General features: G+C 40.1%; 4 protein-coding genes and 4 non-coding genes across 8 annotated transcripts; all 8 read right to left on the bottom strand.

Moving 5' to 3' along the window:
- Positions 1 to 9,697: 9,697 nt before the first annotated feature.
- Positions 9,698 to 12,016, bottom strand: rpl13a (ribosomal protein L13a). The gene is made up of 7 exons (XM_033988110.2): positions 11,893 to 12,016; positions 11,308 to 11,380; positions 11,043 to 11,108; positions 10,755 to 10,856; positions 10,397 to 10,482; positions 10,163 to 10,222; positions 9,698 to 9,943 (listed from the first exon to the last, which is right to left on the bottom strand). The coding sequence occupies exons 1-7, from the start codon at positions 11,911 to 11,913 to the stop codon at positions 9,734 to 9,736; spliced, it is 618 nt and encodes a 205-aa protein (XP_033844001.1). The 5' UTR covers positions 11,914 to 12,016; the 3' UTR covers positions 9,698 to 9,733.
- Positions 10,020 to 10,094, bottom strand: LOC117391098 (small nucleolar RNA SNORD50). Its single transcript, XR_004542986.1, has one exon. It is a non-coding gene; the product is annotated as a small nucleolar RNA SNORD50 (small nucleolar RNA).
- On the bottom strand, positions 10,564 to 10,637 carry LOC117391099 (small nucleolar RNA SNORD50). The gene has a single exon (XR_004542987.1). It is a non-coding gene; the product is annotated as a small nucleolar RNA SNORD50 (small nucleolar RNA).
- On the bottom strand, positions 10,923 to 11,007 carry LOC117391096 (small nucleolar RNA Z195/SNORD33/SNORD32 family). The gene has a single exon (XR_004542984.1). It is a non-coding gene; the product is annotated as a small nucleolar RNA Z195/SNORD33/SNORD32 family (small nucleolar RNA).
- LOC117391094 (small nucleolar RNA Z195/SNORD33/SNORD32 family) lies at positions 11,174 to 11,254 on the bottom strand. Its single transcript, XR_004542983.1, has one exon. It is a non-coding gene; the product is annotated as a small nucleolar RNA Z195/SNORD33/SNORD32 family (small nucleolar RNA).
- A 404-nt stretch (positions 12,017 to 12,420) lies between the features above and the next one.
- atp5if1b (ATP synthase inhibitory factor subunit 1b) lies at positions 12,421 to 13,472 on the bottom strand. Its single transcript, XM_033988112.2, has 3 exons — positions 13,386 to 13,472; positions 12,836 to 12,948; positions 12,421 to 12,748 (listed from the first exon to the last, which is right to left on the bottom strand). Exons 1-3 carry the CDS (start codon positions 13,452 to 13,454, stop codon positions 12,607 to 12,609), a joined length of 324 nt encoding a protein of 107 aa, XP_033844003.1. The 5' UTR covers positions 13,455 to 13,472; the 3' UTR covers positions 12,421 to 12,606.
- Positions 13,473 to 13,863: 391 nt separating this feature from the next.
- On the bottom strand, positions 13,864 to 17,014 carry zmpste24 (zinc metallopeptidase, STE24 homolog). Its single transcript, XM_033988397.2, has 9 exons — positions 16,605 to 17,014; positions 16,273 to 16,419; positions 15,983 to 16,186; positions 15,756 to 15,908; positions 15,531 to 15,672; positions 15,299 to 15,468; positions 15,114 to 15,218; positions 14,889 to 15,032; positions 13,864 to 14,815 (listed from the first exon to the last, which is right to left on the bottom strand). The coding sequence occupies exons 1-9, from the start codon at positions 16,707 to 16,709 to the stop codon at positions 14,591 to 14,593; spliced, it is 1,395 nt and encodes a 464-aa protein (XP_033844288.1). The 5' UTR covers positions 16,710 to 17,014; the 3' UTR covers positions 13,864 to 14,590.
- A 484-nt stretch (positions 17,015 to 17,498) lies between these two features.
- Positions 17,499 to 25,850, bottom strand: rlf (RLF zinc finger). The gene is made up of 8 exons (XM_033987872.2): positions 25,562 to 25,850; positions 24,183 to 24,337; positions 23,956 to 24,037; positions 23,244 to 23,379; positions 22,950 to 23,152; positions 22,621 to 22,757; positions 22,404 to 22,545; positions 17,499 to 22,314 (listed from the first exon to the last, which is right to left on the bottom strand). The coding sequence occupies exons 1-8, from the start codon at positions 25,739 to 25,741 to the stop codon at positions 17,914 to 17,916; spliced, it is 5,436 nt and encodes a 1,811-aa protein (XP_033843763.1). The 5' UTR covers positions 25,742 to 25,850; the 3' UTR covers positions 17,499 to 17,913.
- Between the last annotated feature and the right edge of the window lie 278 nt (positions 25,851 to 26,128).

The raw sequence follows: 26,128 nt of genomic DNA on the forward strand, positions 1-26,128 counted from the left end.
TTCAAAAAAGGAGATTGTGGGTTTGATTCTTGTAAATATTTACGGTTCTTTGGTTGGATGTGGTTCCCTTTATAACTGTGGCTAATGCGTACTCGGCCTTTGTCGCAATATTCAAAGGTTCAGATCCCTTGGTGCACCCTTTAATTAGGTATGGGATACTCCAATTCAATGTTAAAGGTGCAATATGTATACTGCATTCCAGTCAGAGCAAGAATGCAGGGTTTTCAATATATTTTTGAGCAATTATAAAGGCCAACGCACACCAGGGCACTGAGTTCAACTCAGCAGAACATCGGCTCCTCTCCCGCTTCTCTCCGTGCCAGGAATCTCTTGTCTCTGGCTCAGCGCACTATAACCTGCTCAAATCACTGCCTTTCGCCCCGCTCACAGCCTCGCATTATGTCTGTGATTTGCAGAGAAAAGTCCTGTTAAAAAGGCTTCAACACAACTCTAGTGGTGTTTTAAAGAGCCATGATGAGTGTGTTGATGCATGTGTTTGACGCGTGACAAATGAAGCTGTATTTGAACACTTTAGTGCAAAGAGATAACTGCTGAAAACTTGACTATACTGTTCTCTTAAAGGTTTGTGGTAAAGAAAGGGCTGTGGATGAGATTGTAAAAACTGAAAGTTAAACTGAAATAACATAATTTGGGGAAACAATCGGTAAAAAAAAAACTGGTCAATCTGTATAAATAAATACCAAACATTTTAACCCTCACCATAGACTGTACCATCACAATTCGCTATTCAACAAGAATCACAAGCCAATACATGGACTCTAAAAATGCAAACGTTTATGAACAGGGTTAAAACTCAAAATGTGGGTTTCATATTTTGAAAAACATGAAAAATGCATTCTCTACCTGATGTGAGGCTGGGGTATTGGGCCAGCAGACTCTGCAGTGCACCTCAGGGCACAGTGGAGCTCTGAGTCAAGGCCAACACATCCTGCAGTAAAAAGAACAAAATATCAATCTGTTTTCACTGGAGGAGCTAGTCTGAGTATTTCCAGTAGCTATTTGACTTTCACCGGTTCAGTAGCCCACTAAAACCACTGAAACTAGGGCTTTACACTGAAGGCCCCTGAATAGTTTCAAACGGTCTTGCTCTGTCTCTAAAATTGTAGACTATGCGCTGCTACTAATATTTTGTGTTGATAATTACAGTCTATTTTCACAAAAAGAGTGTTTGTGATAATTGTGGTATTGAAAACAGTGTTGAAGTGAGAGCTAGTTTATTTTAAATGGTTTGCTGTGATCCAGTAGTTATTTCTCACTTTCCTAAAGCATTACTAGCTTCCTAATTATAAGACTTTCAGAGACTGGAGCACACTGCTAACAGATTCTTTGACAATACATCAGTTTATAATTAGCAGACAGAACACAATAACCTTATTTTGACCCTAAGAGCATTACCGTGTGTAATATATCTGGATTGGAGCAAGACAAATTTCATGAAAACAGCCACTTTGAGCTAATTAATGTAAACTATAAAATGAAGGCCTACTGTTTTGTGCTGCTGTGTCCAGTTGCAAGACACTTTACACCACACCACCTTTTTCAGTCACAATACATGCATGAGGAATAAGAGTTGGCATTGTCTCAGGTCGAGTCGATGGTCGAAGGATTATTCCTGTTCTGACCAGTGCTACTATTGTTGTGTCCAAGGGCAAGACACTTCACCTACTTTGCCTAACATGTGGTGTGTGCATTGGTGGTTAGAGACGTGTGGCGCAGATTGGCAGCCTCAGTCTAACCCATAGACTGTATTTAAGAAGTGGACTAAGTGAGTGTGACGTCACAGACACAGCATTCAGATCCAGACAAATGAAGCTCATCGAGGCTAGCAGATACAGGGGCGTATTTAGAGCGTATTCTGACTGCGTTGAAGGTAACACCCCTTCTCTCCCAACCCGTTGGTTTCGCAGGGAGTGGGTGCTTAGCAATGCTGTCAGTCAAACCTGTGGGCTGAGACTTGGGGGAACGGAGGAGCCCGATTTGTTGTTCATATCTTGATTTATGGACACAATAGCGAAATAAATATACCAGGATCGATGTAGAGTGGGTTAATACGAACATTTTAAAAACCAAAATGACGAGCCTGATAGCAGCAGTTACGGCGAGAGGGGTGACAGTTTCTCAATAAAAAGTTCATTGGAACCAGAGTCAATCGAGCTAGAAGTGCACCGATGATCACTTCCTATTTGGAACATGGCAGCGAGCAGGTTAGCCATTGTCTATAAAGGCTATATAAATCAAATGCTTTTGAAAAAAATACTAACCTGCCTATACTGTGCAGCTGTCTCACTATGGCAACCTCAAGGCTGCATACATATTCATTGACCAGGCCTCAGCTTGACTGGCATAATAGATTTAAACAATGTAGTTCACTTGAAAATGAAATGACTCTGGTCAGCAGTTTAAACTGAAGAAATGTAATTTCCCCAGATGTTCAAGTGTGCTCCTATGGTCTCAGTCACTCTATTAAATACAATGGACCCACATTTAGTACAACTAGCTCATCCTTATACTGCAAAATCCACAAACCAGTATTATGGCCATGAAAAAAAAAAAAAAAACATTTATAATTTATGTTTTTATAAAATGTATGAAATATTAAAGCATCTTGTACCAACTCCATGTACGAGAATGTAGCCTTTTGTAAACAAGTGGGCACTGGCCACAGGGTGTTTGACTAAGATCATATACAATTACACGGGACTGTTTTTTTTCCAGTTGCACAGAATGGAACAATGTGAATTCACTCACAAAGTATATTCATATGTGCATGGCCTTCAGTCCTTCGAATGCAGTGAATACACAAATCATGTTTATAATTGCAAGAATGAAGTGTTTCCACATTCTTGGAGTTACGGCAGCTCTTTGTTCACAATATATGCAATATGTTGACTGTGGAGAAAGGATAATTGACAAAGAATTTGATATGCAATAGTCTATAGTGTTAAAGAATAAATTATCAAAATATACCATTATATATACACTTTAAAAAAAATAAATTTCACCATACTATTGTCACTATGGTGAATACTGAAACTACCCGTTATTGACCCACCCTTTAGTGCTGTGGTGTAACCTGTCAGGAGCCACAGGGAGCCTTCTTTCAGACCTTGAGCCAGAATCTTGATCAAGATGAGAAACTAGAGTGCCCAAAGGAAACGCATTTTTGACCAGTCTAGATTCAATTGGCTAACGTCATAAATGATATATTGACATGTCTAAGTGGTCACAGTGAGGAAGTTTTAACTACATTATTTATCCTCGTTTTACTAGTTTTGTCATTTTAAAGATGCACTGTGTAACTTTTCTGTTGGAAGTTCTGCCATCTTCTTTCCTCCAGATTGCTTTGCCTTTAATGTTCCACAGTATGACATTAAACATCGATACAGAAGTTTTTATTGCTCAACAACATGCATTCTTAGTGTGGATGGGGTCACCTCGCCACAGTCGGACCTGTACTCACCTGCTTGTCTCCATGGCGATAGATTGGTTCAGTGTTATATTGTGAGACATTCCAGGCAAAACAATGATATCTGGAATTAAATTAAGGAGGTGGCAGGGCCTGTGATACCCCCCGTTTCTTCATCATATACAGTGTTTTCCTGCTGTGCTTTGAGCTATAAAATACAAAACGTTAGCTTCAGAATCCCAAAGGTGTTAGCCTCTAATCTGTGAAGTCAATGGAGCGGAGGTAATCTTTATGACCCCCTGATGAAATGGGCATTGACTCAGACAAAATGACATAGCACTATTTTTCAATCTATTCAAATAGTACAATGCAGCGGCCATTCCTCACACAGTCAGGCTAAAAGGGGTTTCAAATTGGTGCGAGAAATATACTTTAAAAATCCATCAAATATAAACATGCAATCCAGATCTTACAGATGAAATGAAGTTATAATTTATTTCTTGTAAAAATGAAAAGCCTAGAATCTGTTTGTGTCTCTATGTTACTCTAATCTTTTGTATTAAATGTATTTTCTTCATGAGAGCTCCACTTCCCTGCCTGGCTCACACGGTTTTCAAATGTAATCAGATTATGTTTGCGTGAAAGGATTTACTCGTGTCATTACTCACAATATCTGCACAATAAATCCAAAACTGAAGCGCTGTGTTCGTCAGAAGATGGGTTTGTTCTTCTTGTCTTGTGAGCCTAAACAGGATGAGGTATTAAATTATTATATGCAGCATTTTTGAGGACTTTTTCCCCATTTGAAATATGTACTATTTAGATTTAAATGGTTTATCACTATGGCAACGGTCCTAATTTTTCATCATTCTGAAACCAATGAGTAAGAGGGTTAACAATATTCTAAATTGAGCATATCAAATTGAGGTGACGAGGGCAATGTTCTGTGGCAGAATAGGCTCTGTGCACAGTAGCACGCTAGCTAACTCACTGTGTCTCAATGCTAACAGTGAAAATTCAAATTAATTAAAATAGAGATTACCCAATTATTTTTTATATATACACACACACAATACTTACTTCAGTTTGTGGCATTGTTTTGATATGTATTAGCGTTAGCATTGGGACACAAACATCTCTTTCTAAACAGTTGTGATCTTCAGTGAAGTATTCATTTTATGTGTGTAGTGTTTTACCTGTGACATCCACAGTCCACTGCTTTATCTTTAAATATTTATTCATTTTAGTGTGACTCAGCAAAAACCTCATAAAGATACAACTGGACAGGAAGTAGTGATGCTAACAGTGAGGTCTTATTGGTTGTTTTCAGATTCTAGAAAGTGATGTCACACTCGCAGATGGGGGAAGAGCATAGACTGTGTAAAGAAGTGGACTATGGGAGTGTGACGTCACCCATAGCGTTCGGCTCATAGACTGTAGGCCTATATATAAATGGACATAGCTAACCTGCTAGCCACCGCGTTTCAAATAGGAAGTGATCATTGCGCTTCTGGCTCCATCGACTCTGGCTCCATTTCACTTGACATTAGGAAACTGTCGCCCCTCTCACGGTAAATGCTGCTGTCAGGCTCGTCATTTTGGCCTTGTGGGAAAGCTGGCCCAATGTGGTTGAAGTAGAAGGCATTCCCAATTAATACAATTTATTACAGCTCACCGTGGTAATGTTTGGAAAAAATAATACACATTTACAAAAAAATAATTGGGCTCAACATAAGCAAACAGCAACAGAAATGAAGAAACTGAGGAAACAATCCGCACGTACCCAGCTACACTGATGGTCTTAATATGTTTGTGTCAAGCTGCTCTACTTGTTCCTGATATTTTTTACTTCGCTATTGTGTCCGTAACTGAAAATATGAACATTAATAAGGGACAAATTGAGTGCCTTCTTTCCCTGAGGTTGCTCCTCCTAGTGGTAGCGACAGGCTTGATTGACAGTGTTGCTAAACTAGCAGTGCGGGTGCGTTTAGCAGATTGGCTTCACTCCAGATTGGCTCTTTGGTTGCTATGATACTCATGGTCAGAATTCCAAATATGGAGCCTGGCTCCGAATTCACCCCATAGCTGCTAGCCTCGATTAGCTTTATTTGACTGGAGATGAACGCTATGGGTGGCATCACACTCTCTTAGTCCACTTCTTTATACAGTCTGTAGTTTGGCTCCAGTCAAAAGAAACTTGTCGAAGCTAGCGGTTATATGCATGAATTTGGAGCTGTGTTCCATATCTGGAATTTCAACCTCGAGTACCATAACAACCAGAGAACCAATCCTGAGTGAGGCTGATAAAGGAAGTGCCTCTTTCTGTTTGCACCGCTGGTTAAGCACGGAGAGGGCAACACTGTCAATCAAGCCTGTTACTAACGCCAGGGAAAAAAGATTCTTCTTATAGACACAATAGCGAAATAAATCATCATCAGCAGGTTATATGAACATTTTAAGACCAAAATGACAAGGCTCACTGCAGCAGTTACAGAGGAGTGACAATTTTTTAATGTAAAGTGAATTGGAGCCAGTCGATGGACCCAGAAGTGCACCCATGATCACTTCCTGTTTGAAATGCAGTGGCTAGCAGGTTGGCTATGTCTGTTTATATATACAGTTTATAGGTTTATTATCCAAAAGATATAGGTTTATTATCCAAAAGATCACAAATTGAAACTGAAATTCACAGTTGAACCATTTTAATACTGACTAGACACTACATCTCACTGTATTACAACACAAAGCTGCAGGTTTAACAATATTTTAGCAGCGCCCTCTTCCATCCTCTCTGTATATTGGGCTAGAATGTGAAAACTAACACATATTAACCAAATTTGCCCATTGCTCTCAACCGCTCATAAAAATGCAGTCTTTCTTCTTTGTTTCAATCTCAGCTCCATGTCGCAACTGCCCTTCAGCCAGTCTCCACTGCAGCATCAAAACCATCAGCCTCCTCAGCCTCTACGAGTCCTCCTCTTTACTACTAGCAATTGATGCAATGAATTATTGAATCATGGGCACGCTTACACACATATTCATACTAGGTTACACAGTCAAGTTATGTGTTTAGCCCAAGGACACATCAATAACAGTAAGATCTAGGAGCAAACTGCTAACCTTTTGGTATCCAAGCAACGAAACGCTCTAGCATCTGAACGTGTGCTGTCCAGAGTCTATAACACTAGAGCATAGAATAGGCGGGGCTTATCTCAAAACAAGCATACTAGATTTCAAATGAAGAGAAAATGCTATTCCAGGAAACAGCTTCCTAAACAGCCGCCACCGTGTTCCGCCATCTGTCCCACGGCCCGACACATGGTTTTATTTTTAAGAGTTTAATAGCTCGTCAAAAAATACTCTGTCTGCTTCAGTGCCGACAGAAATGGCTAACTTTTTATACCAAATACCACCTCACTAATGTACCTCATTTTTACAGTCTTAAAAAAGCAATTCCTGCCTTACCTTATGAATTCAGAGCGTTCTAGTCACCGCGATGAGTTTATAAGTGCTTTTCACCGCTTTCAGAGACCCGAAGTGCGGTTTTGCATCCACGGTAAAGCTAACACTAACTAGAATGCTAACTGTACACTTCCTGATTCTTATTTTAACCTCAAGAGCTGCTTATACAATATATCTGAAATGAGGTAAGAAAAAAATGCATAAATATATGGGAAAAAAAATCAGCTACAGGCCGTTTGATGCAAAGGAAGCTGAGTCAAAGTCAGGACTATACCAGAACTAAACCTGGACTAAATAAAGACTAATACAGGACTGTGAAAAAAATAACATCTTTCAAACCAGGAAGAAGCCTATCACAGGGTTGGCAGCCAGTACATGAATCTTTGTCATGATGGTACACTTAGGGCATTTATCTTATATTAAACCGTAATCGCATTTGTCTCCCTGTATTTACCAGTTATTTTTATGAATGAGTATGTTACTTAGACAAGCCCAATTATGTGCATGTCAAACAGCGGAACAGATCACAAATGTGTTTTAGGATGTGTTCCTCTGAGTGACAACCGTGACTGTTTATCCATTAACTGTGTGAATCTATGTCTATGTTTAACATGTGTCCGGTTAGAAATCATTTACAATAATAAGACAGCCAGTGTTTCAGACATGGATGCATGATGGATCCCACTAGTTAGATAAAAGTACACTATGTAACTTTTATGGCGGCCGCTTCAACACCTTGTCTAAGATGTTATGGGATAAAATTGATCAAGTGTACAAGCCTGACAAGTGTGGGGCATTATTACAAGCAGAAGGCCAAATCAGATCTTTGGAGAGGAGGACCACTCACAATAAGAATGCATGTTTATCAAGAGATTTTTGGACAGTAAACCGCTCCATCAGCAATGTTACACAGTGCACCTTTTGAAGTAGTTGGATTAAACAAGCACAACCTAGAAGTTTTGATTCCGCATGAATGTATTTAAAATGCATTTTATATGTATGTAACATGTCTTTATGTATTGTCTTATTCAAGGCGCTTTTCATGAGGTGGTACACTCGATTCTGCGATCATCTACTGCCTGGAGGATAGTTGGTTCTGATCTTACCACGTGTTCACGTCCACAGAAGATACAGAGAGGGGCAAAGATGAAAAGAAAATGTTCTGTTTAAATTATGCCAGCAAATAAAAAAAGATTAACTAGGCCAGGTAGTGCCAAAACAATAGTGAAATGGTGATGCAATTTCACAACACTCAGGGTAATAAACCCAGTGGTGGAATATGCGGAGCGCTTTAAAGGTATATATATTCTGGATGGGTTGACTCTATAGGCTATGGAAGTGTGTGCTTTTCATCTATAGACCTCCATCCATCGCTTTAATCAGTAAAATAACCAATGTTCCGCTTTAGAGTCCCATCACTCAAAAAAGCCTCTGCACGACACCTGCACAATGTAAAGGCAGCGTAACCAATCAACATGGCACTGTGGAGAGATGCTCTGAGGAGATGTTGAGGCAGCAGAGTACAGAAAGCCCAATCAGACATATGCAGTAAGGTGTGTGGAGGTACAAAAGCTCATTGTGAGATATGAGATCAGAAACAGACCAGGAGGGAGGCAGGAGGGGAGCTTAAGGAGAAGTCGGAGTTAATTGGCAGCACTTTTGAAGGCTTTGTGGACCTCAGCAGATATGCAGATAAACACACAGATTATCTCCATCTGGATGTTCATTATCGTGTTCTGCTGAGAATTAGAAATTTGCTTTAGAATTATACATAAATACTAGCAAGGGTTGACAGTGTAATGGTGAGACAGTTTCGGAAAAAATAAGTATGAAGGTGCTACTTAAGACAGAGGTGGGAAGTATATTTAAGCAAGTACATTTAAACAAGTACATTTAAACCTACTTGGGTAACTTTCAAATAAAACTGTTCATCTTGGGTAGTTTTCAGTCACCATAGGTTTACTACTTGCCTAAAATAATTCTAACTGTAAGTAATATTTTGAGTTGGCTTATGTTTTTTGTAAGACATGGGTGGGATTCATTTGAGCTTTTTGCAATTAATTATTTAAAGAAATCCTCTCTGCTAATAATGCATAAAGCTCAATCAAAAATGTGCCATCAAGTGAAAATAGATAATTTAGTATGAGAACAGCCAAGACTCGGTGAAACACAGAGGATCGTTAGTCGTAAGTAATCTGCTCCCATGTATGTACTAAACAGTTTAAGACAAAACATATTTTACTTAATGGTTTTCCACTAATTTATTTGCATGCTGTTACATGTAACCATCAGCCAGTGCACTTTCCCCAGATTAAGACCGATACTGCCCTCTGCTGGGACTTCGTAACACATTTTAGAAATAATCTGAATCAGAGGAATAGTTGGTTCCAATACTTTACATGCCACATTTTAATTAAGGCCTCGTCAGTTAAGGCAATTCTTTACTTTTTGTAGTCCAAATAAAGTAAATGTGCATTGAGTGTTTGGAATTCAAGGTAAAATGTTTGAACCAAAGGAAAAGTATGAAAATGTTATCAATTTAATTGCTGCAATATGGTAGTTTTAGTGCATTCAATCCTCAGTTAGCTTTTGCTCTCCAGTTTTTTTTGAAGATCTTGCAACTGCATCATAGATATTACTACCATAAGAATCCCTTGAAGTTGAAAACCCTTCCCTACATAAAACTGATGTGTGAATAACTTCAAATCATTCAAGAATAAAGATTACATTTATTCCACAGTGCAGGAGCACAATGTATCGGCAATACTGTCAAGTGCAAACTGAATGATAACAATCAGACCACAGACCTTCTATAAACACATTTATTGAGCAGAAGCAGCCAGCTCAGACAATGACGCCGTATTGTTTGAGGACATCTGTGTATTTAGCGATCTTGCTCTCTACATTTTTCTCTGCCTGTCTGGTCAGCTTGGTCACCGTCTTCTTCTTGGTGTAGCGGAGCTTGGCCTTCTCTTTTCTCTTCTCTTCCAAAGTGGCTGTGATTGCCTGGTACTTCCAGCCAACCTCATGTGCCAGACGGCCCAAAAGAGCAAACTGAAAAAAAAAAAGGAAAACTTTTACTTTCTAAATCCAAGTGACAATGTACCACAACACGATGCACATCTCCATCAACTCAGTAGTCAGATCCGTAAAGATTGTTTCATCAGAACTGATCAGCTTCGGGATAAAGGGCTCATCACTGTGGAGGTGTACCAGTGGCCTAGCAAAACCATGTATAAATCATGAGATCCATGCTATGAACTCAAGACTCACCTTGCGGGCAGGCTTTAAACGCACAATTTTCAGAGCCGCAGGAACCACCATACGCTTCCTCTGCAAACACAAAAACAGTTAGCACGAGGGGAAAAAAGGGTGAATTTTAATTGCTTCCTATGCTCGTCTCAGCTTTTTTTTCCTTTCACTGGTGTTCAAACAAGGTAGATAGGTTTATAGGTTGACATCACTGACAAAGGCTAAAGAGCAATATTCAGAATTCTGTCTCAATACCTTATCATAGGGTGGGGGGATGCCATCGAACACCTTCAGCCTGTCAAGAGCAGCCTGGCCCCTCTTGGTTTTGTGGGGAAGCATACCTTTATAAAACAAAACAAAAAAAGCATAAAAACACAAGTAATGGAATAAAATGGGTTTAACTACAGCACAAGTTCCAACTCAACTCAGTAGTCAGATCCGTAAAGTTTGTCTCATCAAGAGGCTCAGCTTCGGGATAAAGAGCTCATCACTGAGTAAGAACTTGTGTGGGCAATAATGCTGTTTTAAATGCTGTAGATTGCTTAAACCCAACATAATTGTATTTTACTGAACTGCCGTGTCTTTCGCTATTGTAGCACAACAAAACACTAACCTCTGACGGTCCTCCAGAAGATGCGGCTAGGAGCTCTGAAGTGGTAGGGTCCACGAGAGGGGTTGGTGTTCATCCTTTTGCGCAAGAATGCAAGGTACTTCACTGTAGAGAAAGGCAAGGAGTTTAAATGAGGCAGAACATGGGAGTTCTACAGAAACCACACTTTAGTAAGTCTCAGATGGTAGTGCATGTAAGATATTCTCATGGTCAGTTAAACTCAAAACACTAAATGGCAAGTAACATCACAGACAGAATTTTATATCACATTAAAGTGTGCACCATACTCACATTTGTTACGGTAGAAGTTGCCAGAGATGTTAATGCCCTCACATCTCACAACCACAACCTTCTGCCCTGAAATGGATAATAAAATGTTCAGACTCCAAACACAAACTAGAGAACTGTTGCCTCCTCTGCACTGCGCCTCAGATGGTAGTGCATGTAAAGTTTTCCCATGGTCGCTAAACTCAAAACTAGGTGACAATCTCATCACTGACAATTTCGCTGATTACACATCAGTGTACCATGTGTAGACAGGCAGCATTTCACTTACCCAACAGGACCTGCTTAGCCACGATAGCAGCAAGCCGCCCGAGTAGATGGCCCCTGCCATCAAGCAGCAGAACCTGAAATATTGAAGAAAAAAAATTAGGCATGGGATAGGACTAGCAGTGACACAATTTTAACGGAAAAAAAATTAATTTATTTCTAATGTAAAAAAAAAAAATCCTCCAGGGCAATAGCCACATGGTTCACCTCTTAGCCTTTATCCTACATACACATTTACGTTAATCGACAAACAGGTTTATTTGTAGTCATTTTATTCACAAACCAAGAATGAAACAAGTTTGACTTTTATTTGTCCAAGCACCAAAACACACTACACAAGTTTATCCTCACAATCTAGAAAAAGCGAGCTAGCAGCCCAGAGCACTGAGGGAGCTGCCATGTTGACGGCATGCTCTCCTCGTCAGGTCGAGAATTAATACAAAACTACGGAGCAGAACAACGCAAGATTACGATTCCAACACTAAACGAAAGGCGTGAGATTATAGTTTGAGGGTTTATCAGCAGAGGGGCCTGCTTCTTCCCCGAATAAGATAGAAAATGTAGAAATATTCCGAGTGCAGGCACACACCTTATTAAACCGGTCCGCCATGACGAGCCAAAAGAAAGACGCACGGGGCTGCCGTGCTAAAAGACAGGGGCAGGCGGAAGTGACGACACTGCGTTCTGCTGGTGCTCCTGACAGGACTGCTGCCTCCTAGCGGCATATGAATGACACTGTGACCATAGACTGTCGAAGCACTTAAAACTGAACTGTATTTATTAATGTATTCGTGAGCATCCAATAAATGGTCGTTACATTCAAAACTAGTAAAGCCCACACATCCACTGCTGCTTCTGGAGGTAGACTTGCTATAACCTTAAGCTTACAATTTAGCGCTCAGGGTTCAACACTGCCCTACCGCTTACTCTGTTCTATTTGCCATCTCCATCCTCAACCAGCTGTAGCCCACTGACACTTCTGTAGCCATGCATTATTGTCTGAAGCTTTTGTTTGTTTTTTGAATGGGACAGGACAAAAGTGTGTTACAACTTCCCCATGTGACAACACTCCCTGAATCCCCAGTCTAATCTATAGATAAATGAAACACCTTTCCAGTACTTTTCACACTTTTATTTACGTAACAAATTTTAAACAAACAAGATTACAGTCATTATTTAAGCTTAGTACTCAATATGAAAAGTTGAAAACAACTTAACACAAGTACCCGCAGAACATTCATCCACACATTTGCCTCTCACAGTGCATGCAGTTGAACTCCTGGTATAGTCAGAGACAACTCAGTTAGTCATCATGTTTCAGCTTTCTGATCTTTCCCTTGTGACGGTCAATCTCTCGCTGGAGGCGTTCAATTTCCTTTTTGTGGTGGTCAATTTCCTCCTGGTGGTGCTGCTTCAATGCGGCCAGTTGTTCCTGCTCTTTACGTCTAAAAATGACACATATTACAGTAAAGTAACATACTGAGACATAGTGAGTACAAATTAAAAGTAAAAAAACAAAAAACAAAACATACTTGAAGTACATCTCCTCCTCAGCTGCCTGCCTCTTCCCCATGGCTCCACCTGCTTCTCTAACAGAACCTCCGCCCCCTCCTCCTTTTCCAGCACCTTTGCCAAGTTCACCAAGCTGTAATATAAAGTAAACAATGAAAGGTTAAACAAAGGTTTTTTATGTTTACACATTTGACATATTAACCTAGTTGCACAGCTGGATTTGCTTAACTATCTAAACCAGAAGAACCCATTAAAGGCACTGATGTCCATAATGAAGGTCATGTCATAGTTGATTATTTGTTTGATTGTTTGGCTCTTGCAAATATTAGGCACGTCACAAAAGGGCCAACTTTAGTTCAAGACTACAGAATACAGTGACATTATATAGGCCAATTGGATTTGTTACACAGAGTAACAGAAACAAAAGGCTTAGACAAAAAAAACCCCAACCCATTTAACTGCCACAAGCATTCTTTTTTATTTTGAACATAAAGAAAAAAATAAAAATATCGACATGTTTTTTTTTTTTTATTGTGTAAGGTTTTTGCCATTGCCATAGATTTGGTTTACCTGATCAGAAGACATTCTCAGCTGGGAAATGACAAAATTTCTGACATTAGGCCTCAAAAACCTCGCCATGATTTGAGCGAACACCGTAAACAGCGACAGTGCTGCGGAGGGTGCCCTTGTCCACCAAAATACATAGGGCGATACCATTCAGCTGACGGGGGTGGCACACTGAAATTCAGATGTTCCTCTAACAGCTATCTCATATATACATGTTTTTTTTTCACACAAACTAGAGCTGTAAGAACTATTTTTACATTTACAAGTGTATTGGAAAAGAGAAGTCGAAGATTTAAAATAAAAGTGTTTATAATGGCTCCTACCGGAATGGACCGAACCAGTGAGCGCAATAATTTTACGTACTTTCACGTAAGCACTGACCAGCGGATTTCATACTGTACCATTTAAACAAAATCATAGGACCCAATGTAGTGGGTCTGTATATGTGAGTTTATAAATTATGTCACACACAGAGACCTCATATATTTATCAGCAGTTTATTGCTGAAAAAAAAACAACAACAATCTCCTTCTCAAACAATCCTGTCTTCACCCCAAAACAAACATGACTTTTCAGAATGTCTTTAACATTTTAAATTATTCCTCAGCAACATATACATGTATAACTGGACTCTTATAAAGCACATAAAAACAATGTAAGTAACACAACATCTCTTCCCGCTGTTTGTAAAAGGAAAACTAGCCATATTTACCATAAGTACATAAAACATTGCTCTGTTGATAAAGGCTTCAGTATCACAGATTTGGGAGGCACTCTCATTTGGTAGAAAGTGGTCAGGTGAAGTTTGAAAAAGTGTTTGTGTGATTAGAGCAGTTACACTAGAAGGCAAAACATCTGTCCAAATAAATGAAGGAATTACAAAAGTTCTAAGTAAAATTTAAAAAGTATACTTTTTTCAAAGAACTGAATTGTTTTATAGACAGTATTTGAACAAATGTTCAGTACAGACACATTGCCCAGAACAAAGAAATGCTCTTTTGAATTAGTCATCACCAAACAATATATTGTTCCAGGACTTATACTGTCCATATACTGGTTTGTTGATGTCTAAAGGAGAACACAATGGTGCATGTGGTTAAGTCAATAGAATAAAAGCAAAAAAGGAGTAGGGCGCATCAGATGGTGAGGAGCGGTCTACGGAGGCCTTTTGGGGGAGGCAACGGGCGCCGCTCTCCCCTCTGAACATGTCAGTCCTGTTTGCCGCTGCCCAAAGCCCTGAGGCGCTCCAAGAGCGGAGGGTGAGAATAATGCCACATGGAGAACAACCAGTCAGCCACAGGGAAGCCCAGGTTGTCCTTGTTCAGCTTGATAAGAGCTGAATAGAGCTCAGAGGCTTTACCCATGTTGCGAGCAAAGGCATCTGCCTGAAACTCAAATCTGCGACTAAGCACAGTCAAGCAGAAGGACAGGAGCTGCAAAACAATTCACAATCAAATAGATATGACATAACACATGGAGTCAGTAAACATAAATTTGAAGCCTTACCTCATTGTAAGGAGAAAAGATGAATTGGAAGATAATCATCAAGCCTATTAGTGTGGGTTGACTGTGAGTGAAGCCAAAAGCTACAAACAGTTCCTTTCGTCCAATCAAGACAGCAAACAAGGAGAAGCACAAGAAGGAATTCATCTACAGAAAAAGAGAAAACATTTGTCTTCCTAAGAATAAACAAAGCAATACAGCTTTCACTGAACACTTAAATATTCTAACCTGACTGATAACAATATTTTTGACAGTGTGACCCAGCTTCCAGTGACCAAGTTCATGACCCAGAACAGCCAAGATCTCTGGGTTGTTGCAGCCCTGTTTTTTGTTCTGTCCAGCAGAAGAAACAAATGTTACTATTAAATAAAACCTGCTAAAGAGAAACATGATAATCTGCTTATTAAGTTCACCTTGGGCTTCAATTTTGTGTCTTCCTCATTACATTCTGGTTGGGGAGTCTCAGATTCTCCAGTTTTATTGAGGGGCGAGTAGTCCTCCAGCAGTGTGTCAAACAGAACAATACGTTTGTTCTTGAAAAAGCCATAAAAATATGCGTTGCTATGGGACGACCGCTTGGAACCTAGAGACAGACATGATTTGTAATAAAGCAGACTTGTCAAGAAGTTAAATATTTGACTTTACCTTCAACTACATAGACTTTGGTAAGAGGAAAGCTAATACTTTTGGCCATAGACTCAATGTCATTCTTCAGCTCCCCCTCAGGTAGTGGAGTAAATTTGTCAAACAGAGGAGCAATGTAATCAGCATAAATGGTTACAAGGATCTGTTGAGGGTGCAAAAAATAATTACGATATTTTGTAAAAATAAACAAAAATAAAAATACCTTTGATAAACAGAAAGACTAACCAGAGAAACACCTAAGGTAAATAGCCAGGCATAAATAAAAAAGTAGTCTCCACCAATCTTGATGATGTACAAAAGAAGTGAGGTTACAGGAAGTAGAATACACTGGGTAACAAAAAATTTCTTCACAGCATCCTTGAAAAAGAAGCCCAGCGTCTAGAAAAAGAGCAAAACATATAAATTAAATCAGAAAACAATGTGACAAATGGGCTCTTCATGAGTAGACATACCTGCTGGTTAAAGCCATGTTTCTCCTCAATGACAAATGTGTTATATAAGCTCCAGGGAAGTCCCGTTACAGCACTGAACAGTGTCGCAAGTGTCAGAAACACAAGTGACTGGGTAATCTCATACTCAGGGCCAAAACCAAAGTGGGCAGTGAAAGAGCCAGCAATGTCCCACAAAAAAGGGATTCCTCCAAAAAGCAAAATGAGCTGAAAAGCATAACATATGAGGTTTGTAATGTCCTGCTCCAATCGTTCACAGGACAAAACTGAAATGAAAGGACAGATCTATTTACCGTTCCTTCAGTCTCAGAATACAGACCAGACCAAAAGCTGAAGTTGCTTTTATCCAATTGGTAAAGACGAGACTTCTCAAACGTTTCTGAATCCATTATCTTCCCAAGTTCTTGTGGCACATGTGTGGTCAGTCTGTACATCTTCCTCTGAAGAATGGACAGGAAATTTATTGTGACACATTCAACAAACACCTAAAATATACTTCATATCCATTAATATTAAAATTGTACCAATTATTTAAGTAAATAAAACTTGTAATCTCTTTCATATTTTTTTTTTCGGTATTTTGCTCTTAGCTGTCAACATGACAGTCTGGGGGGTTAGGACTTACCTGTCTGTAAGCAAGATATGCCTCCCATAGATACACCGTCCATGAAAATCCAAGCACAGCATAAAATATGTGCTTTTCCACAGGAAGGTCAAATATACTTTCCATAATTCAGTCTTGGAATAATGCCCTACAACTTGTCAAATGTTTACTAGCGGGTTGAGCTAGCGCTAACAGGCTAACAATTACCTAGCCTAAGCTTTGATCAGCCGGAGAAAGCTGCCTAAAATCAAACAAGTGAAGAAATTCACACGTCAAATTAAGGCAAGTTTCGCTAGAAAGGACAGGTTAAATTCCATTAATACAAGACAAGCAAAAAACAATTCTAAACCATGAAAGAAAAAGCATTATTTCCCTTCACGCCATGGCTGAAGTCCATCAATGGATGTGTATCAACAAATTCCGTCCGTAGTAAAGTATGTGGTAATGTTGGTTCCGCAGATAATCATGATTCACAAAAATATCGATTTACATGAATCTTTATTTCATAGTATTATATTTTAGCTAAGAGTTTTTCAACCTTATTTGAGTCGAGACACAATTTTTGTTTACAAAATTTCCGCTGCATACCAGTCACTAAAGCATTCATTGCCCTTCTGGTTCTTTCTGCTCTGCGATGATCGTTTCGCGTTTTAATCTGGTTCAGACACCCCGAAATAGAAGATGATTCAATTAAATATTTAAGTGAAATTAGATTTTTCATTTTTCCCCAAAGGGACAGTGTCCCCCGATCACACGTCAGTGCTTTAGCTCAAATGGGTAGTATCGTTTAGTTTGTATGACTTTTGGCCTACAAACAAATAATGACTCGTAATAAGCTTACATTTAATTTCAACTCATCTGTTTTCAACTATAGTGAATGTTTTTCTTTAATACATAAATAAGACATGCAATTACTTAATATTTTGTCCACACTTTATTAAAATAGTTGCATACACATCTGGCAATATTAGTCCACAGCACTCCCAACACTGACAGAATCCTAACTGAGGTGATAAAGAACAAAGCTTAGTCTTAAGGGTCATTGCAGCAGCCTGACCAACAGTAAAGTCTGTACACCTTCTCTGAGGACTGTATGCACACTCATACATACCACGCAATGCTTTGATACATATTCAAGTATCTGTGTCAAAACTTGTATACAACAGCTTTGTCACTAATAATTTAACAGGATATCAAAATAAGAAAGTCTTTTGATTTGATGTTAAGTAATTCTTTGTCTAGAAAACAAGTTAACACATTGTCCAGAAAAAAATACTTAAGAAGCTGCAAAGGCATTTGCAAAGCTCTTATAAAAAGGTGCCAACATATCTTAACTTCCAAGAAGCAGTTTACTCTTATTTGTGTCTGCAGTAAAAGACAGGGTAGTGGAGCATACAGGTCTGCCCAGAACCACCACAGGCCTAAGGTACTGTAGCTGTTTAATGGCAAGGTCCCCACACCCAGCCAGAGCTTTGTCCAAGATGGATCTCAAGTTTGAAGTGTCCCCAGAGACGGTATGGGGCTTGAGCAAAGGGGAATGAGTACGTTTGCGGGTGTGTGCAATCCCCAACTGGTTGTTTTCTTTGACTGAACAACTACGTCTGAACGAGTTCTGCCGCCTGGAGGATGTAACAGTTTTTTCTTTTGGCACAGTCTCTTGGATGAATTTCATAAAGGATGACTCAAAGCCCACTGGCTTGTACACAGTTACGTCACTAGGCTTGTGAGGTGAGTTGTGAGGGGCGTCCATTACATTTGAGGGTTGTTCAGATAAATCATTTTTCCTTTTTAAGGGCTCACGGATACGGGGAATGGATACAGAAACTGTTCGGTTCTTTAGTTTCTCTTTAATCATTTCTTTAGCTTTGTTGTTTGACAAATCTACAAACCCCTTTTCTGTAATAAAGCGCAGTGAACTTGGAGGTGATAAATCTACAGTTACTGGACGCAAAAAAGGTTTGATTTGCTCCAAGCTCAGACGCTCCTGTTGTTTCTGAATGTTCTGTGTGACAGGTGTAGCTTCTTCAGTGTGCCCATCAGTGCTGGGCTCTCCATAAAGCACATCATCTGCACCTACAAGCATACTGTTCCTCTCAACAGATGGCTGCTCCTCCTTCACTTCCTCAGGGAATACCAGTGGGTCTGGATGGGTCTCATCTGGAGTCCCAGTCTTGATGCAGTGTAAGCTCATGGGCGCAGACTCTCCCCCGGGGTTTTCTGGCTCTGTCTGGTACTCCATTTTGCGAACTCCATTAGGACTTGATGCTCTTGTGGGTCTTACAGACTTTCTCTGAATCATCTCCTCTAGCTGCTCTGCATTTAGAATAAGCTCCTTTTCTTCATTCACAAAAAAAGTCGTGCCCATATGGTGCACTTGCAGGTAATGCCGGCGTAGGCTTCGCCGGTATCCAACCACAGTATCACAGTCTTGAACCAGGCAAGGATAGGCCTCAGGAAGACAGCGGTCTTGGCACATTTGTAATGCCTCTTCATGTGATTTGAAGATAAAATGATTAGGGCCATAGTTTGTTTTTAATACATTTTCCTCCTGCTCATTTTGTTTTGGCTCTGGACTTGGCTGACCATTTTGAGTGTTAGCTAGATCAGGTTCTTCCTTTAGAGGACTCTGACTTGGGACTATAAGTTTCTTCTGACATCCACTGACAGAATTTTTGCGAGTGCTTTGCAAGCGCACAACAAGTGAATTGTAATATTCACAGTGGTTATAATAAACATGTTTCTTCAGCTCACCATCATGGCTGCCTACACTTGTATGACTGTCATATTTGGAAATGACTTCTGGTTGTGAGTGGCAGTCTCTCGTGTGGCGGGCCAAGCTGCTTTTAAGATGGTAGGAGACATGACAGTTGGCAAAGTGACATTTGTATTGTGGCTGAGGTTCATCTGAAATTGGAGCAGACCTTTTTTTGGAATGTTCTTTCTTCACCTCAGAACTCTGCTCATCACATTCATTTTCCAATAGAAGCTGGGATCGGTTATAATGATGGACCATTTGAAGGTGACGCACAAGCCCTCCTTGGGCAGAAAATGCAGCATCACAGTTTTTTGCCACACAATGAAAAGGTTTGTTGAATTTATCCAGAATATAGCAGAGGTTACTTTTTGCTAACCGTTTAGCTCGGCCTTGATGAATCTCCCCACCTTCGCTTTCCTCCTTCTCCTCTGTGTTTTGCTCCACTTTATCCTCACCACCCTGTTCTTTCTCAGATGTGCAATTGTCATCCTGCTTCATCTTGGTTTCTGGTTGCAGTAAAGGTTTGGCCTCCTTGCTTTTTGAATTTGAGGAACAAAGAGATGCATTCTCAGGGGAGTTGGCTGGTTTGCTTTCCTCATCGCCAACAAACCCACAGATTTCATTCACTAATATTTCTTCTAGATCATGTATTTGAATGTAGTGATCCCTTAATAAATCTTTCTGGTCATAAGATTTAAAGCAAAAATGGCAAATATATGGTGAAGATAATTTTGTAGCCTGTTCTCGAGTATAACCATGTGTCATGTAGTGGCGCATCAAGTTATATTTTTTTGTTCCTCTATACTCACAGATTTTACATGCATGAGGCTTTTTGTCTGTGAGTACTTCTTGACTACTGTTAGTGTTTTCGGCTGATGTGGACTTAAAGGTGCCATCCCCATCTCTATCGGGGTGAGGTCTCTTTTGAATGACTGACTTTTCTGATGGTTGGGTTTCTGGAATAAGCTCTGGGGGTTCAGCATTAGAGGAAGGGCAGTTCAAGTCCAGTTTACAAAGTCCATTAATGATTTCTTTCAAAGCTTCATGTAATGCACTTGACTCTGGATTTTTGCTTTGAGAGGACATTTTCTTTTCTTTCCTGGTCTTTTTGGACAGGCAGGGCATTTTAGGTTCATTCTGTCCTTTATTAGCACCTCCTTTGTTTTCATGTTTCACTCCTTTAGATTTGAAGCCTTGTTCTCTGTCGTGTTTGTGCTCTTTGTTTTCCATTTTAAGGTGTTCTGGGTGGGCGCATTTCAAATGTCTCTGAACATCTCGGGCTCTGGAAAAAGTCATGCCACATTTCTCAAATCCACATGTAAATTTGCTTCCATCAAAACACACGGCAACCAAGGTAGTTTTAGCCTCCCTATTTTCTGACGGAGAGATGCCAGCAGATGTGCTGAGGTCTCCATTTATGGACTGTGTGTAATCACAGCTAATTTGACTGGCCAATGAATCATTTATAGAAGACTTAAACTGTTTTCTTTTGGCTTTTTTCTGGGCTTCAAAGTCCTGCTCTGAAAAGTGTATGTTATGTGTGGCCAAATGCTCGGTAAAAGATGTTTTAGAGAAATAATACTTTTTACATTTTGGAGCAGTACAAGTAAATGCAGCATCACGGAAATGCTGTGCCTCATGATGGTAGAGCTGCCCCAAGTCAGAGAAAGTGACGTAACAACCTTTGAGCTCACACTGATAGTTGAGTTGATATCCATGAGTCTGTTTGTGTAAGAAGAGTTCACTTGAAGTCACAAATTGTGCTCCACACCCCACAACCAGACACGTGTGCGGCTGATCACCACAGTGGGCTTTGCGGTGTTTCCGATAATGGTAAGTAGACATTAAATGTTTCCTACAAAATGCGCACTTCTCCCGTTTGTCTTTAATTTTATGAAAATACTTAACATTCTCGTCGCCTCTGTGTTCGGATTTTAAATGGACATTCAGGTACTTTGAGTGCTTAAAAACCCTGGAACAGCTGGTTCCGGGACATGGGTACTCATCTCTGTTTTGCAGATGATAGTGTCTATAAATATAATCAAATGTAATATGTTCATCGCTGTCAACATGCTTCTTTGGACTGTTCACTTGTTGAACGATATGGTCCAACACATCAGGGTCATGTGTGGATTTGTAGTACATCATTAGAGAAGGGTCTACAGGGATCTCCCCTGGCTCTGTGTCCTCATCTTCCTCACTGTGCTTCTCCTCCTGCTCTGCTTTCACACTGGGTTTATTCAAAGAAACAGCAGTATCTATGTGTTGGTTCAAATGAGGAACCAGTTGTTTTCTGCTGTTAAACCTTTGTAAGCAAATGGGACAAGGATGTATACACTCTAGTGAATGTCTTTTTGAATGGTGGACAAGTTGAGCGTCAGTCACAGATCTTTTACAAATTTGACATTGAAACGTACCCCTTTTTGTTTTTGAATGATATTGCTTTTCTGATAAAATTGTTACATTAGAGTTAAATGTGTTCTTTTCATTTAATTTAGGAACTCCATTCAACTGGTTTTGACTCCCTGAATCTTCTGAGGTCCCTTCAATCTCTATTAATTTGCACTTTTCTTGGGACTCAGCCCCATCTTCTTCTTCCGATTCTGGTTTTAGACCAAGAAGAGAAATACATTGATGCTTGAGAGTTTTCCAGTCCCAAAATTCTGGGTCAAAAGGCCAATATGATTTAAGGGCTAACAGTAGCTCACAGCGTAGTGAGTTTGGAATGACCATATTCTCCTGGTCATTTTTCTGATCCGGGCGCAGGTAGAGTTCCTCGAGGGACCGGAAGACTTCTTGACTAGGGCTGAGCAGGAATTCTGTGAGCTGACAGGCACGGCATACTTCAAGGTCATCTGCCAGGAGGCAGGATACTGTTTTGCAGACAGAGATCCGTGTGCTTGAATCATCCTGCTTTGGCAACTGAAGAGCTTTCACACACAGTTCAACGGATGGTGCTACACCCAGATCCTCTACCTGTGAATACAAATAATTATTCACTGTTTTCTAGCAGAGGAAACTTTGTTTCTCAAAATATAAATAATCAGAAAGGATGGAAAACTTACTTCTGTTTGAATAACTCGGACCAGGTAAAGTAAATGATATACTGTTTTGGCAATGGCACCAAGCTGAAGGCATCGTTCCAGAAATGACAGCAATGTGGGATCAAGCCTTCTTTGAAGCTTGCTCCACAGGAGAATCAGCTCCCTTTAAAAACACAATGATGATATGTTGCCCATACTTCTGACATACAATAAAGACAAAACAATACATGGCACTAACCAGGAGCAGTAGATATTCTGCTGCTGCAGCTGCTGTGTGAGAAAGGTCGTGCACAAAATGAATGCTGTGTTCTCATCTCCTTCAGTCTCTAGATTACATGTAATCTCCAGTACATCCTTGCAGTCAAGCCTGGAGATCTGTGGAAAGAATGATGTATGTTATGTTACATGAAGGTCAGAGACATCCAAATACATTTTAAATCCACAATAATTATGCTATGTCTACTTGCTACTGCTACAGTAGGCGTGTGTTGTTTTTTTGTATAAAACAGTTCTCGGCAAGCATGACTTACAGTAATGTTTAATTTTTAAAGATAAAAGGTATAATACCTCAGATATAGCTTCCTCACTAGGCAGAAGGTGGCAAAGTAGTGACACATAGGTTTGACGAAAGGTACATTTGTTTGAAATAAAGTTGCATTCGACACATGCTTTGGCAAGGACTACAGCTTTGGCCACTTCACCGATCTTCTCCAAGTGTTTGACTCGCATTTCCATGAAGCCTTCTCCCTCCAAGCAAATATATGCATCCACTAGAAATTAGCAAATCAAGCAGATGAAAACACAAATTGGACATTTAAGATACTTCAGATGAATAAAGTAGACCCCATATAAAATAGAAACCTTCTTCTGTGTTGGTGGGCTGCCCGGTGAGCAGTGAAGTAAGGACAGGGTTACTCCAGGCACCTCCTTCTCCAGTGATCTGGACAAGTGCTTGTAGGTCTGTGCTGCCATATTCCAACAGCATACCATGGGCGAGCTGCAACGCAAACATATACAGTATTAACATATTTACATAGTGGTCTATTGTGCATGTTCAGTTTTATTATTAACTGCAGTTTACAATGCTTTCTTAAAGTGTCAGATAATCAACAATATCCAGTGATTTTCCAGTCATTTTACATGTGCATTTTCAGATTTAAATGTTAGACCACAGTTTAGATCCACTCATGCAAAAAGACAATTATTTTGAATAAACAGTGGTTGTGAAAATCTTACAGATGAACTCACTGGAGCAGTGCTATGCTCAACTTTACACTTCAGTGCTGAATTTTAAACATGCTTTTATTCTGTCACCCCGCAAAGGAAAAGGCCCAGAAGGACAGCAATAGTGACAGTTGTTGATCAATTTCACAGAGCAACACTGGCTCAGTGATCAGTGCATTCGCTCACCAACCCAAATGTTGGCGGTTTGGTCCCAGTTCGAAACTAAGTGCATACTGTTGTGTGTAGAGTGTGTAACTGGTGGTGGTCGGAGGGGCTCATCATCAGAGTGTGAAAGGACCATCTCCCACAAAAAGGAAGATTTGTATGAATTATTGTACAACATATTTACCAGAACAGACTGGTGGAACTGAAGCCATGCTTCATACGGGATCTCATTTTCAGGCACTGACAGAAAAAGTTCAAAGCAGCTCCTGTACATGAATGAAGAGGATAATGTGTATAATCCTTCTTATACATGAAAAATTCAGCTTATTAATATTCAAGTGAATATGTGAGAAACATCATTGTCAAATAGCATCTGTTTTGCATTGCAGTCAGAAAAATTGTAGCACTTACAAGGCCAATCTTTTCAAGACAAGTTCCACTTTGTCTGACTCTGCAGTGAGATGGGACCTGGCCGAAGCAAAGCAGTTAATGGAGAGACAATACACTTCCAGAAGAGGTAGACCATGATCCATGGAATTTCTGCTGCCAGCATAGTGCATCAGTGCCTGCACAAAGCATAGAAAACAAATGGAAAGATCTGTTAAAAAAAACCCAAAACAAAACACATTACAGGTTTAAGAGGATTTCTACCTATAGGGAATAAATTCAGCTGATTGCTCCCAAGTGTCAGCCTGTCTGATACGAACACTTGATTGGTCCATAAGGGACATGTCTCACAGTCACTTAACATTAACTCACTTCACAAAACAATGATTGAACGTTAGAGAAGTGAACCATTTCTACCAAAACTGAGACACATGTAGACCAAACATTTGATGACCTCAATAAGTCTCACTGACATCCAATGAGAATGTCACCTGCATCCAGCTGTTCTCTTTCTGCCTCTTTTATTTGACGTCCTACTATCACCATCCCGGGGGCCTCATTTTGCAGGTGGGGCACCCCTTTCGAAGGCTCGAAATGAATTCCCCTCAGTCTCCATATACCACTGCTTCTTTATAGGTGACAAGAATAAGGCTTTAACTCCAGGGACCATCATCATTGTGCTAATTACTCCTGTGACTCTTTACACTTTCAAGGACTTCTGCTGTATGTTAGGAATATGCACTAGTATTTAAAAATACATTGACTTACATAGCCATTCTTCAAAAAAATGATTTCAGTTAGCCTATTCTTGCAACTTAAAAGCACATGCACATCTTCCACTTTACTTTCTCTTTCAGTTTTAACAGTCAAACCTGTCATAGCTAAATTGCGTTGGCTACCTACTGAAATCTATCCCAGAACTCGGACGGGGTCTGAGGACATTTCTATGGCAGGGGGAAAAGTTCAGTCAGATAATATTTTGGTAAACAAATGCAACAACGCCCCGCCCCATTCAGGTAAACCGTTGAAAATTAAATGCAAACATATGCAATGCAATGATGTTTATTTTTATCTTGAAATAAAACCTGGTTTTGAAAAAGACAAGAGGCTGCTATGCTAAGAGGAAAGCACGAGATAAAGTTACACGTCAATCAGCTGTCAATGTAGCCAGCTGGCTTGTTTAGCACAATGGCAACATATCTGAATAGAGTAAATAAAACCACCTGCATTTACAGAAACAAAAACAGCACATGTGCGTCTGTGCTTCTCAAATACATTTTCTGTGATCGGTGAAAAATACGTAAAGTTAACAGCAAAAGTGGTTACGGGTTTGTATCTGGAATGCCAGAGTGACCAGCTAACTGAGGGCAGCTAGCCTGTGGGGCTACTACTGTACACATTACCTGACAGAAGTTGTCGCAATACTCAATGGAAGATGCTATAGAAATGTCCTGCTGCCTGAGCACGTCCTCGAAAGCCCTTAGCGTGGCCAGCAGGTTTTCCATCGCCACCAGGGTGTCCTCCGCCGAGTCGAAGGCCCGCTCGATCCACTCGGGCTCTGGGTCGACATTATTCTCCGCCATCTTCGCTCTGGAGCACGGCGCGTATGCACGAGACGAGCGCAGAGCAGCCTGGCGCCGCCTTCACGTGCGCTCGGAACAAACAAACACAAGTCAGTCCTGTCTGTGGCCCGGTCTGTGGCCCGGTCTATGGTTCTGTCTGCTGACCTGACCCCGTGCACGCTCAGGACCCAGAGGAACACGACTTGGACTCATGCAAATTCACTGCTGCTCATGCTTCCCACAGGTTTATACGGGGACTATAGTGGCACAGGCAATCCATATTTGTATATATATATATATATATATATTTAATATTTATTTAATATTTATTTAATACAGTTTATGGGGTGTAAAAAAGAGGACTGATTACAGAATAATATATAAACTACGTTTCTAGCAATACTACAG

The sequence above is a fragment of the Periophthalmus magnuspinnatus genome, chromosome 22, assembly GCF_009829125.3.
Source record: "Periophthalmus magnuspinnatus isolate fPerMag1 chromosome 22, fPerMag1.2.pri, whole genome shotgun sequence".
Lineage (NCBI taxonomy): Eukaryota > Metazoa > Chordata > Actinopteri > Gobiiformes > Gobiidae > Periophthalmus > Periophthalmus magnuspinnatus.